The sequence below is a fragment of the Schistocerca serialis genome, chromosome 2 (assembly GCF_023864345.2).
Source record: "Schistocerca serialis cubense isolate TAMUIC-IGC-003099 chromosome 2, iqSchSeri2.2, whole genome shotgun sequence".
Taxonomy (NCBI): Eukaryota; Metazoa; Arthropoda; class Insecta; order Orthoptera; family Acrididae; genus Schistocerca; species Schistocerca serialis.
Genome location: NC_064639.1, coordinates 516,226,690 through 516,240,265, shown reverse-complemented (window position 1 = coordinate 516,240,265; position 13,576 = coordinate 516,226,690). Strand labels below are relative to the sequence as shown.

Here is a 13,576-nt window from a genome sequence, read left to right as displayed (position 1 = left end):
TGAACCCTACTTCTCCCAAATTTGAGTCCAGTGTCTGTCTAAAGCACAGTACTACTTTCAAAGTGTTTTTCTTAGTATCAGTTGAAAACAGTCTTGGTTGCAATTTCAGTTTTTTTATTTATCAACTACGTGTTGCCTAAATAAGGTGAAACGTGTAGTTGATACATAAAAAAACTAAAATTGCAACCAAGACTATTTCAACTAATACCACTAAACACTGGTTTGCTGATTCATCTCATTCAAACATAATTTCTGTTTTTCTTAGCCTTAGGAGGCTTCTAAGACTGTCAAAGAAGCCCACTTAATTCAGATTGTCGAACAAAGTTTTAATCATGTGGTTCAATATGCATTAATTGGGCCATCTCCCACACCAAAATAATACAACAAAGATGAATCCGATCTATTCATTGCAGCTCATGTTACAGCACTGGTAGAATGACAAATGCAACAAAGGTGAAGCAGTCACACACACAATTGAATCGGTCCACAGATTCTACAATAACAACAATAGCTATTGCACAATAACCAAATAAATTTAAATTTATCTTGCCACTGTTGTTCAAAAGCTGCCAAGCACAACGCAGCAACAAGAATTATCATTTAAATGATACTGTCTTACAGCGAGCTAAAATAAAAATTAATAGAATTATGAAGTTTATCAGTGAGAGCAATTATTACACTGAAATGATCCAGCAACAGAGCGAATATGGCAATGACCGAAGATAAAATGAAATTTTGAATCAGTATTCAAATTTTGAATGATGTGAGTGGATTTCAGCTCTCTCTGTAGTGAAAGTGTTGTCGTCATGACATCAACTTGTCAGTTGCTTCTGCAGCCACCATATCTTACTCATGAGCATTTGTGTGCTCTTTCTGAAGGAACAAGCTTTACCCTATATAGTGAAAGAAGAGCCTTGACAGTTTGCTGAACAGTTACCAGCTTTAAGCTGCAAAACACAAAAGGATTCTGGTGGTACCAAAGCTATGTGAACAAAAACAATATTCATCCACAGAGCTAAGGGAACGATGAGGTATTTGAACAAACACACAAAAATTGTGTTACATGATAGGATGTTGTAGACATGCAGAGTAGACACCCCAGGCCATGTTTAACTTCAGGGCTTTTCCTTCGACATACAAATCATAGGTGCCGGACATTTCATTTATTGCAGATCAATGAGTGCAACGCCGGCATTCACTACAGCTATTCCAACCTAACAGCTCCGATATGTCCACAGGTATACATCTGCCACAATGGCGTAATTCCTCCCTGTCAGGTCACTGAAGAATATTTTCCCAATATTTACAAATTTGTACACCAAAAGTAACTACTCATCCACATTCATTACATTGTTTTATGTAATTACCATCAAGCTGCTCTTTCACATCACTAGACAACATCATTTTGACATTGTGTTAAAACTGGAATGGGTTGTGGTTGTCAATGGTGTGATACTTACAAAATTGAAACAATTGAGGACTTTACTGATACTGGCTGTTACACAAAAAAGCTTGAATGTTTGGTACAAACACATTCAATTAATAATTTTTCAGTTTGGCTTGATTTTCTTGCCGCATACTTGTGAGATACATACACAAGGGTGTCTTAAGTCCTCCTTGGTTAAAGTGCTGCTAACTTTGTATATTCCATCTGATACTAACATCAGGAAATGTACATGGGAATCAAATAATTTTCAATGTTAAATATTCACTACTTTTTCCGAAGGACTCAATACGAAGAAAAAACAAATTTTTTGAACATTTATTTGATAGTAGTATTCTTTAAAATTGTATAGAAGAGGATTGTAGAGGTTAGGCGCACTTAATAATAATTGTGACGCAATTCTCAAGTTGACTAATATTTCCGAGTAGTATTTTCCCTACTCATTAATGCCACAGTGGTAGCTTTTTGAAAGAGCAATAATGAATACTATTTTTTGCTAGCTGTGAATAGTATGAGTTAGAAGGAACATGTTGGGACAGAAAGAAACAATTGATACTAATGCTTTATAAAATTTCCATCAGTTTATTCTGGAATTCCACTCTTGGCATTTACAAAATATCTGTACATGATGACCTTCACTGAAAGTATGAAAATAATTATTTGGACATGTGTCAGACACAGTCATCAATTTACTTTCCTTTCTTAACATTTGCAATTTTTTCACAGAATTCAAATGGTCCAATAACATCAGTCACAACTGGCTGATGAAGGATAGTTTTAAACCATCTTGTCACATTGACGAACTTCTTTTGATTTGCTGGTTCTAGAACATGGCGATACAGACTTAGAATGGCGCAGAATACGGATATATCTGCAAGAGTAAGCCTTTCTCCAACTAAAAATGTTTTCTTAAGAAAAATTTTGTTTAAATATTCAAGTATTTTCTCAGTTTCTTTCTTTGCCTGTGCAACATTACAACCTAGAGAGGAAGCCCCAAGACAAGAATATACCCATGAAAGAGCTGCTGGGGAAATATGATTGTCTGCAAAACTCATCCACTGCAGTACTTCTGCCTGAGAAAGCAAAGAATTGTCACCTTTCAGTTGGCTGTTTGCCAAATAAATGGCAATAGCATTAGCATCAGAGAGATATACATTTTTCTTATCATCTTCAAAAGCAGGAACACCATCAAAAGGAAATTTTGATACGTATTCAGCATTCTTCTTGCTTTTCCCCATGTCAGTATCCCTCTGAACCACAGAAATGACATGTTCTCCATATTTTGCAGCTATCTGACACTGTAATGATTTATGACTTCCATGATGGATATAGAGAACAGGCCCATTAACTTTAACTGGGCTCTGCTGAACACAATTCACATCATTTCCCAGTTTCAGCTCAGCATATTTAATAGCCGTTTGAATAGCATTTTCAAGGCAACTGGTATTACTACCAGAGGCTTGTGCAGATTCTGGTTTTCCACCTCCTTTTCCTTGCATCATACCAGATACTTGCTGGATCCATTCATTTGCTTTTAGTCCTCGGTTGATCAAGTTCTGCAACACAATATATTTTTGTAGAAGCACCATATTAAGAGAAATTAAAATTGTCAACCATATTATATGAGCAATGTTTAATCAAATAGGTAATGATTATTGTTCTTTACCTTTTGACATTTTAAATACTAAAGTGAACTGAACAAAAAAATGATACGATAAGAGCAATTATTATGAAGATAAAGTAATTTAATGATGATAAAAAAATAACTGATGCCATGAATGGGAAGTGCCATTCCCATGAAAAACTTGTTAAAACAGAATTAAAAATAAGTATCTCACATAATGTGATAAGGAAAACAGGCACCCAAGGAGGCTGGCCACACGCTAGTTGATTTCAATGACAACCCACAAATATTTCCAACAGATTCTGCCAATTAGTGGGAATTGGCAATCTCACCAACCCAGCTGACTACATGCTTGTAGATTTCTATAATGGGGCATGTCTGTGAGTTTTCCTTTGGTTTTGAGATGATAAAGTTTTTGTTGCTACAAGTATAGTAAAGAAGTGGACCAATGACCACACCGAAAAATTTATACAATTGTACAGAGAAATCCGTTTCTGAAAAGTGACACATGAATTTTACATGAACAAGAATGTGAATAAAAAGCATGTACAAAGACATAGCTGAAACATTGTAGATGGTAATCTAGCTATATACCCAAGTGTAATAAAATTTTAAGTACAAAATTTGCAATAAAGTTTCAGAAAAGAAATTCTTAATGTGTAGGTGGCATTACGGTCCGTAACTGCTTTACAATTGTTGAAAGTATTTTAAATCCGTATTTGCAATTATAAGAAAATGTGTGCATCTTTCAATAAATGTGCAGTCCGTAACAAAACATATTTACAATTTGGCTGGTTTTCTAGATCTAAAAACAGTTTGTTAAAATGATTCTGAATTTATTTACAGTATTTTATGACCAATTTTTGTTCACATCAGCAAAAACTGTCTGCTTGTATATTGTGTATGTACATGTGTAGTTCTGCAAAGAGTGTGGGATTAGGTGGAAAACTACAGTGCTAATCATGCAAGAAGATGGCGTTACCTGATGTGATCAAAACTCAAACATAAAATACCATGAGTGAAATCCACATCTTTTGTAATGAACTGATTTAGGTACAGAAAGCAGGTCAAATTACAAATTTGTTTCATTAAAAACCACTGATGATGTTTCAATAAAATTAAAGGTGTTTGGTGGAAATAATTTGCATTTTCTTGTAGTTGCAAAGGCTTATTTAAAATACATTTAATAATTTCAGAAAAAAAACTCAGAAAGATGCAAGCCTCTTGCAAAAAAAGACAAGTGATGAATTCTATAAACCACTATGGTGAATTCCAATAAAAAGTTGCTTGCACTTAGTCCATTGTTGTATTACCCATCAATGTATTACAGCAACTATTTTACAGGTATCATTTATTACCGCTCTCTTCTTAACACCTAACATATCGAACTTTAATGAGTTTCACATTTTCCGTGAGTGTGCTTATGTTGTTCATCCAAGTCTCATGCCTCAGCAGTGTGTTTACATTTTGGAGCCTGCGGTTCCAGCTGTAGCGGTTATAAAGTTATGTACTGTCAAAATTGTTTGTGAACTGTATTCAAATATTAAATTAAGTAGTTTTCAATCATTCATCCATATATTAGCAGTGTGTTTACATTTCTTGGCATGCAGTTGTGGATGAGACGGTTCTTAAGTTCTGACAAAGCTGTTTGTGCACTGTTATACAGTTATTAAATTTAGTAGTTTTCAATAGTCTCTCTTGCCGTTTGTGGTGAAATAACTGTTTAATAAACTTTTGGAAACATTCACTCACTGTGTTTTTTAGAGTTTTCTGTGCATTGAAGTCGTTTACTAAATTTTGTGTGGTAGTTTTCAGCTGACGTTTCTTTTCTAGTGAAATATTTCAGTAAAATTTTAATTCACTGTTTTAATTTCATTGAGTGTTCCAGTGCCCACTTGAATGTTTGGTTTTAGCTAATAAATTGTGTGAAGTTTTGTTGCTATTGGTATAATCTGTACTTAAGTAGTCTTAATAAAAGTTGTTACATTCTTAGTACAGAGAGAATTTCGAGATCACTATCGTTACTGTTAGTTATATAAATAGTTCTCCCGGTGTAACAGAACTTGGGTAACGTAGACATTTAGTTTTTTCAGTAACTGTAAAATTTTATCAAGAGTGAGAAGTGTGGGCTTTGTCGTAGGTTTGTGAGTAGTGGGTTATGATGTGAGATTTGTTAGAAGTATTTTCACTGGGGGGGAATGCAGTGGGGAAGCCAGTGGGCATTGTAGTGAGATCCTCTCCTGGGAATGCAGAATCTGTAGTAGAAATAAGTTGATAAAGGAGCAGGAGTGTAAGATCTGTGTCCCTGAGGTGCAGTTACAATATGCAAAAGTGGAACTAGATACATTGAGGAGGGTGGAGGGTGCTGGGGAATAGTAACTGGCAGTTGGCAAGAAGGCATCTAGGAGGAGGAGATATCCAGACAGTTTTACTTTGCTTATATGAATAGATTTGACTAAATGTCATAGTTGAGTGGAGAGAAGCCTCTTGTAGCCATAGGTGTAGGTGTAGGAAACATGCAGCAGTCCTCAGCAGTTAGGAGGCCTAAGTTAATTGCAAACTCTAACAGAAAGAAGAAGGTTCTTCTACTAGGTAGTTCACATGGTAGAAGTGTGGGCCAGGAAGTGTTCGGGAGTGAGTAGTAGGTCACCAGTATTGTGAAGCCTAGTGCATTGTTGGGTCAGGTGACTGACAGCATAAGGGAGTTACGTAGGAATTTGAGAGTTACGTAGGAATTTGACGAAAGAGGATCAAGTAGTGATTGTTGGTGGAGCAGAGAACAGTCTTGATAGGGACAAGGAAAATGATGTAGGTGTTGACCTGGTAAATATAGCTACTCAAACTGGTGACACTAAAGTGCATTTCAAGCAACTGTTTCAGTGTCATGATTGGCCTCATCTTAATGTGACTGTTAGGTGTATTGACATGGGGCTGGAGAAGGCATTGATGGCAGAGGGCATGGGTCGCATTGCAATGGTGCCATTTGAGTTTATCAATAGATTGCACCTCAATAGGTATGGGAAGGGGGAGGCTGGCAAAGCTTATAAGTGACAGTGTAGTGAGTGGTGATGGGATCACTCATGGAAGAATTCCTGCATTAGTTGGTGTTAGAGCTGCACCTTTTTTAGATTGAAGTCATCTGATAGGTATACCTGCTTAAAGGAAGTCCCTCTAAGGAATCACCTTCAGGAGGTCAGGCATCCAAGTAAAGAAGGAATTAGCATATTTCATCAAAATATAAGACATATTAGACATAAAGTTAGTGAACTGCTTATAGATGTTGATTCTGACATTATTGGTATATCGTAACACCACTTAAATAATTTGAGAATTCAGAGGCTTCCTTCACCAGGGTACTCATTAGCTGGCTGTTTTTCAAGGAGTTCCTTGCATAGTGGGGGAGTGGCTGTGTATGTAAAAAACAGTGTCCTGTTTGAGTCCATAGATGTGTCATGGCACTGCAACAAACAGATATTTGAATGTTGCACAGGGGCAGATGAATTTAGTGAAACTAAACTTCTACTTGTTGATGTTTATAGGTCCTGTAACTCTGACTTCAGAGCATTTCTGTTCAAGCTAGATAGGGCTCTTAGTTCACTTTATAGGAAGTACCAGAAATTAGTTATATGTGGTGACTTCAATATTAATTATGTATATGACTGTGCAGGAAAAAGGATGTTGGTAGATCTCCTAAACACATATGATCTGATGCAGATTGTGTTTTTTTCCAACTAGGGTGCAAGGGAACAGTTGCACAGCCCTAGATAATATTTTTATTCATTCTTCATTACTAGATGGGCATTCTGTTAGTAAAAGGGGGAATGGCCTTTCAGACCAGGACGCATAAATTTTAAAACTAAAAGGCTTTTGTACTCAAACAAATGTCACATATAATTACATACAATGTAGGAAAGCTAATCCAATGACAATAGAGAATTTTTTAAACCTCGTTAAAGAAGAAGAGTGGCAGACATTTACAGTGCCGATAGCATAGATGACAAATATAATGCTTTTTTAACACATTTCTCATGCTCTTTCAGAGTTGCTTTCCATTAGAACGTTCTAAACAGTGTACTAGCAATAAAAGGCACCCTGGGTGGCTGACTAGTGGGGCAATGATATAACATAGAACAAAGCGAGAATTATATCAAAATGCTAGAAGTAGTCACAATCAAGCTATAGTAGCCCATTACAAACAGTATTGTAAGGTGCTCAAAAATTTTATTAGGAAGGCAAAGAGTATGTGGTATGCGAGTAGAGTAGCTAATTCACAGGATAAAATTAAAACCATAAGGTCAGTTGTGAAGGAAGTGTCTAGTCAGCAGCACAAGGTCGATGATATAAAGTCAGTTTATAGTAAAAATATTTCTTTTACTGATACGTCAGATATATGTACAGCATTTAACAATCATTTTCTGAGCATTGCTGGAGAATTAAATAAAAACTTTCTTTTTACAGGCAGTCATATAAATCTTTTGGAAAATGCCTTTCCGGGACTGATGTCTGAAATACCCCTCTGTGATACTCCAAGGGGGAGACTGAGTCAATAATTAAATCATTGAAGACTAAGGACTCTCATGGATATGATGGAGTGCCTAGCAGAATATTACAGTACTGTGTTGCACGTTAGCCCTGTGATGATGAGGTCCCATACTCTGAGGAGCGTAGGGGACGATGCGGGAGACCCGCACCACCGACTAGGCAAGGTCCTAGCGGAGGTGGTTTGCCATTGCCTTCCACTTAGCCATATTTGCAATTTTTCTTTTCAGAATGGTCACTTTCCTGAATGATTAAAGCACTCTACATCTACATACATACTCCGCAATCCACCATACGGTGCATGGCGGAGGGTACCTCGTACCACAACTAGCATCTTCTCTCCCTGTTCCACTCGCAAACAGAAAGAGGGAAAAATGACTGCCTATATGCCTCTGTATGAGCCCTAATCTCTCTTGTCTTATCTTTGTGGTCTTTCCTCGAAATATAAGTTGGTGGCAGTAAAACTGTACTGCAGTCAGCCTCAAATGCTGGTTCTCTAAATTTCCTCAGTAGTGATTCACGAAAATAACGCCTCCTTTCCTCCAGAGACTCCCACCAGAATTCCTGAAGCCTTTCCATAACACTTGCATGATAGTCGAACCTACCAGTAACAAATCTAGCAGCCCACCTCTGAATTGCTTCTATGTCCTCCTTCAATCCGACCTGATAGGGATCCCAAATGCTCGAGCAGTACTCAAGAATAGGTCATATTAGTGTTTTATAAGCGGTCTCCTTTACAGATGAACCACATCTTCCCAAAATTCTACCAATGAACTGAAGACGACTATCCACCTTCCCCACAACCGCCATTACATGCTTGTCCCACTTCATATCGCTCTGTAATGTTACGCCCAAATATTTAATCGACGTGACTGTGTCAAGCGCTGCACTACTAATGGAGTATTCAGACATTACAGGATTCTTTTTCCTATTCATCCGCATTAATTTACATTTATCTATATTTAGAGTCAGCTGCCATTCTTTACACCAATCACAAATCCCGTCCAAGTCATCCTGTATCCTCCTACAGTCACTCAACGACGACACCTTCCCGTACACCACAGCATCATCAGCAAACAGCCGCACATTGCTATCCACCCTGTCCAAAAGATCATTTACGTAGATAGAAAACAACAGCGGACCTACCACACTTCCCTGGGGCACTCCAGGTGATATCCTCACCTCCGATGAAAACACACCATCGAGGACAACGTACTGGGTTATATTACTTAAGAAGTCTTCGAGCCACTCACATACTTTGGAACCAATCCCATATGCTCGTACCTTAGTTAGGAGTCTGCAGTGGGGCACCGAGTCAAACACTTTCCGGAAGTAAAGGAATATGGCACCCGTCTGGTACCCTTCATCCATGGTTAGCAAGATATCATGTGAAAAAAGGGAGAGTTGCGTTTCACAGGAGCGATGCTTTCTAAAGCCGTGCTGATGCATGGACAGTAACTTCTCTGTCTCAAGGAAATTCATTATATTTGAACTGAGAATATGTTCGAGAATCCAGCATCAAACTGATGTTAAGGATATTGGTCTGTAATTTTGAGGATCTATCCTTCTACCCTTCTTATATACAGGCATCACCTGCGCTTTTTTCCAGTCGCTCGGGACTTTACGTTGGGCAAGAGATTCGCGATAAATGCAAGCTAAGTAAGGAGCCAATGCAGTAGAGTGCTCTCTGTAAAACCGAATTGGAATCCCATCAGGACCTGGCGATTTATGTATTTTCAACCCATTCAGCTGCTTCACAACTCCAGGGATGTCTATCACTATGTCCTCCATACGGAAATCTGTACAAGACTCAAACGGCGGTATGTTTGTACGATCCTCCTGCATGAAAGATTTCTCAAATGCTAAATTTAAAATTTCAGCTTTCGTTTTGCTGTCTTCCGTTGCCAGGCCAGACTGATCAGTGAGCGACTGGATCAAAGCCTTCGACCCGCTTACCGATTTTACATAAGACCAGAATTTCCTTGGGTTTTTAGCAAGATCTTTTGCTAAAGTATGACGGTGGTAGTGGTTGTATGCTTCACGCATCGCTCTTTTTACAGCAGCACGAATCTCTACTAACTTTTGCCTGTCCTCATTCTCCCAATCTTTCTTGTACCGCGAGTGCAACTGTCTTTGCTTCCTGAGCATTCTCCGAATTGCGCTGTTAAACCACGGTGGGTCTTTTCCGTCCGTAACCCACTTTTTCGGCACATACTTCTCCAATGCATGATTTACAATGTGTTTAAAATTTGCCCATAACTTTTCCATGTCCATCGTACCGGAGTAAATGAAGTCGATTCATTTACTAAGTGGGATGCTAACAACTGCTTATCTGCTCTTTCTGCTAAGAATACTCTCATAGGCTTCTTGACCGACTTTTTAACTTCCGTAACCATAGTCGTAATGACAACATCATGATCACTAATCCCTGTCTCAACACTGACACCGTCGATGAGGTCTGGTCTGTATGTGGCTACCAAATCTAAAATATGTCCATTACGCATTGGCTGTCGATTTAGCTGCTCAAGACAGTTTTCGGATAATGTGTTCAAAAGTAATTCACACGACGGCTTGCCTGTACCACCTGTAATGAATCCATAGCCATCCAAATCTATACTAGGTAGGTTGAAGTCGCCTCCAACTAATATAGCATGATCCGGGTACTTCTGCAATACAGAGTGTAGACTCTCTTTGAATGGTTCTAGAACTGACATGGTGGAACCTGGTGGCCAGTAATAACACCTAACAATTAACTTTATTTCTCCTAGCCCTGTTAAATGTGTCCGGATAACTTCACAATCACACTCTACCTCGACCTCAGTAGACACAATATTTTTGTCAACTGCAATGAAGACACCACCTCCTACGGTGTCTAATCTGTATTTCCGATACACGTTCCAACCCTCACTAAATATTTCAGAACTTCCTATCTCAGGGTTCAGCCAGGTCTCAGTCCCGGGAATAATTTGCACGCCACACGCTTCCTGGAGGGCAGTAAATTCAGAACTTATTCCGAACACTCTGAAAATTTACTGCTAATATCTTGATAGCTGAAGTGTCTTTACACTGAGCGTGTCTTGATTTCCCTGCCTGCACATCGACTGGTGAGTGTTCATCAGGACACCTCGCACTACTGCCTAGCCTAAAAAGCCCCCACGTGCACGCCACAAGTACACTCTGCTACCCGAGTAGCTGCTTCCTTTGTGTAGTGCACCCCTGACCTATCTAGGGGCATCCTACAATTCCCCACCCAATAGTGCGAGTCTAGAAATCTGCAGCCAAGACCATCACAGAGTCGACGAAGCCTCTGATTGAGACCCTCCACTCGCCTCCAAACCAAAGGACCACAATCCACACTGGGAACAATGCTGCAAATAGAGAGCTCTGCTTGCACCCCGCATGCGAGGCCAGCGGTCTGCACCAAATCCACCAGCCGCCCGTACGAACTGAGGCTCGCCTCAGAACCCAAGCAACAGGCATCATTGGTGCCGACGTGAGCAACTACTTGCAGACGACTGCACCCCGTACTCTCGATAGGTGCAGGCAAGGCCGCCTCCACATCTTGGATGAGGCCCCCCGACAGACAAACCGAGTGCACGTTGGAATTCTTTCCAGCCCTGTACGCTATTTCCCTAAGGGGCCCCGTCACCCGCCTAACGTTGGAGCTCCCAATAACCAGCAAGCCTTTGCCCCCGTGTGCCTGCTTGGGCCCTGTTGAAGGAGCGGCCACCTGTCCACTGACAGGATGAACAGGTGAGGCCAGCCGGCCAGCCTCCACATTGACCCTCCACCTCGAGCGATGCGAACGCGCTTCAGTCCACCACTCACCCTGAGGTGAGGGCGGCCCCAACGTGCCGGGTACACTAGAAGGTGCCTCGGCGGCTGAGTCAGCAGACACAGCAAGTGACACCTGGGGTGTCTCAAGCGACGCGCCAGACCCTCCGCCATCGGTGCACCTCGAGGCAGCAGCCTGAAGGTGGCTGACCGTGGCCAACAGCATGTTCAGCTGCTCGCAAACCGCGGCCAGTTCCTCCTGCGCCCGCACACAGCACGCACACACCCAATCCATCCTACTGCTAATATCTGGACGTATAGAGTTGCGACAAATAAAACAGCAATATGCGACTGCACAGTTGTGTTGCCAGTGCCAGATTGAGCTGCGATATATGATCAATTACTTACGAACTAAGCAATCAAATGACCATGACTACGCCACTATACAGATATTACAATGCGATCCTACCCCTGTCTTAGTACAAACGACAACCGTCTACGCGATGTTACACTCTACCGTTATTAAAATTTGATACTACCCCTTTCTAATTCGAAAATACGCAAAGATCCGAAAAAATTCATCACGCAAGCACACAAACACACAAAGTAATTTGAATTAAACCTGCAGAACTAATACGAAAAACTGAATATATGACTAGTTTCTGCTACTACTGCTCGCACACATCACTCTGGAAGCACAGATGAAACTGCACTGGCCTCTGTCTGCTGCTAACTCAGTAGTAAAGCAGCTTTATAAGATGGGAGAAAGGGATAATGTAGACATTTTTAGACCTATTTCCATGCCATCTTTGTTTGCTAAAGTTATTGAAAAGGCTGTGTATGTAAGGATAATAGATCATTTTATATCAAATAATTTGCTATCAAATGTACAGTTTGGCTTTATTAAGTCGTTTAACAACTGAAAAAGCTATATTCTCTTATCTCTGTAAGGTACTGGATGGATTAAACAAAAGGTTTTGAACACTAGGCATATTTTTTGACTTAACTAAGGTGTCCGATTGTCTTGATCACAAAATATGGCTCCAGAGTTGGACCATTATGGAATACGGGGAGAAGCTCACAATTGGTTTACCTCTCACTTTAATGACAGAAAGGTAAGGGTCATTATTCACAGTGTTGAGAATGGCCGTGATGTGGGGTCTGAGTGGGGCACGGTCGAATGACGGGTGCCCCAGGGATTGTTGGGGCCACTCCTGTTCCTTATTTATATAAATGATATGCTCTCTAGTATTACAGGTAATTCTAAAATATTTCTGTTTGCTTATGACACTAGCTTGGTTGTAAAGGATATTGTGTGCAACATTGGCTCTGTTTCAAATAGTTCAGTTTATGACATAAGCTCATGACTTTTAGAAAATAAATTAATGTTAAATCACAGTAAGACTCAGTATTTACAGTTTCTAACAAAATTCAACAAAATATGATGATTTAATTTCACACAACAGGCATATGATTACTGAAATTGAACAGTTCAAATTTCTGGTTGTTCGTGGAAAGCCCACGTTCAGGATCTAGTTCAAGGACTTAATATTGCCATTTTTTCTATTTGAACGACATCTGAAGTGATAGTTCAACACAAAAATTAGTCTACTTGGCTTATTTTCATTCGCTTTGTTGTATGGTATTATATTTTGGGGTAAATCTTCCCATTCTATAAGGATTTTTTTTGGCTCGGAAACGGGCAGTTCGGGCAATAAGTGGTGTAAAGTTCACGAACCTCTTGTCAACCTCGTTCACTAGTCTGGGTATTTTGACATTGCCTTCTCAATATATATGTATATTCCTTACTGTCATTTCTTGTTAACAATATTAGCTTATTCCCAGGAATTAGCAGCTTTCACACAGTTAATACTCAGCAGAAATCAAACCTGCATTTGGATCGGACTTCCGTAACTCTTATGGAGAAAGGTGTGCAGCATACTGCTGCATCCATTTTCAATAAGCTACCATAAGAACTCAAAAATCTTAGCAGTAACCCACCTGCTTTCAAATCTAAACTGAAGAGTTTCTTTATGGGTCACTCCTTGCATACTGCTGAGGAAGTCCTTGAAAAATTAAGCTGATTCTTATGTTATCTCGTCGTTTGCGTTTACTTAAATTTCAGGCCCGAATTTTTTTAGGATTCATAAACATTTTATTTTATCTGTTATTACTTTTATATTATAATGTCATGT

At 39.6% G+C, this 13,576-nt stretch overlaps 1 protein-coding gene across 1 annotated transcript in view; it reads right to left on the bottom strand.

Moving 5' to 3' along the window:
* Nucleotides 1-2,003: 2,003 nt before the first annotated feature.
* LOC126457482 (alanine--tRNA ligase, cytoplasmic) overlaps nucleotides 2,004-13,576 on the bottom strand; it is a 184,324-nt gene continuing 172,751 nt past the window's right edge. Inside the window, exon 19 of the mRNA XM_050093777.1 lies at nucleotides 2,004-3,000. Within this exon, the coding sequence (XP_049949734.1) occupies nucleotides 2,134-3,000 (867 nt within the window). The 3' untranslated portion in view covers nucleotides 2,004-2,133. The remainder of the gene's footprint in view (nucleotides 3,001-13,576) is intronic.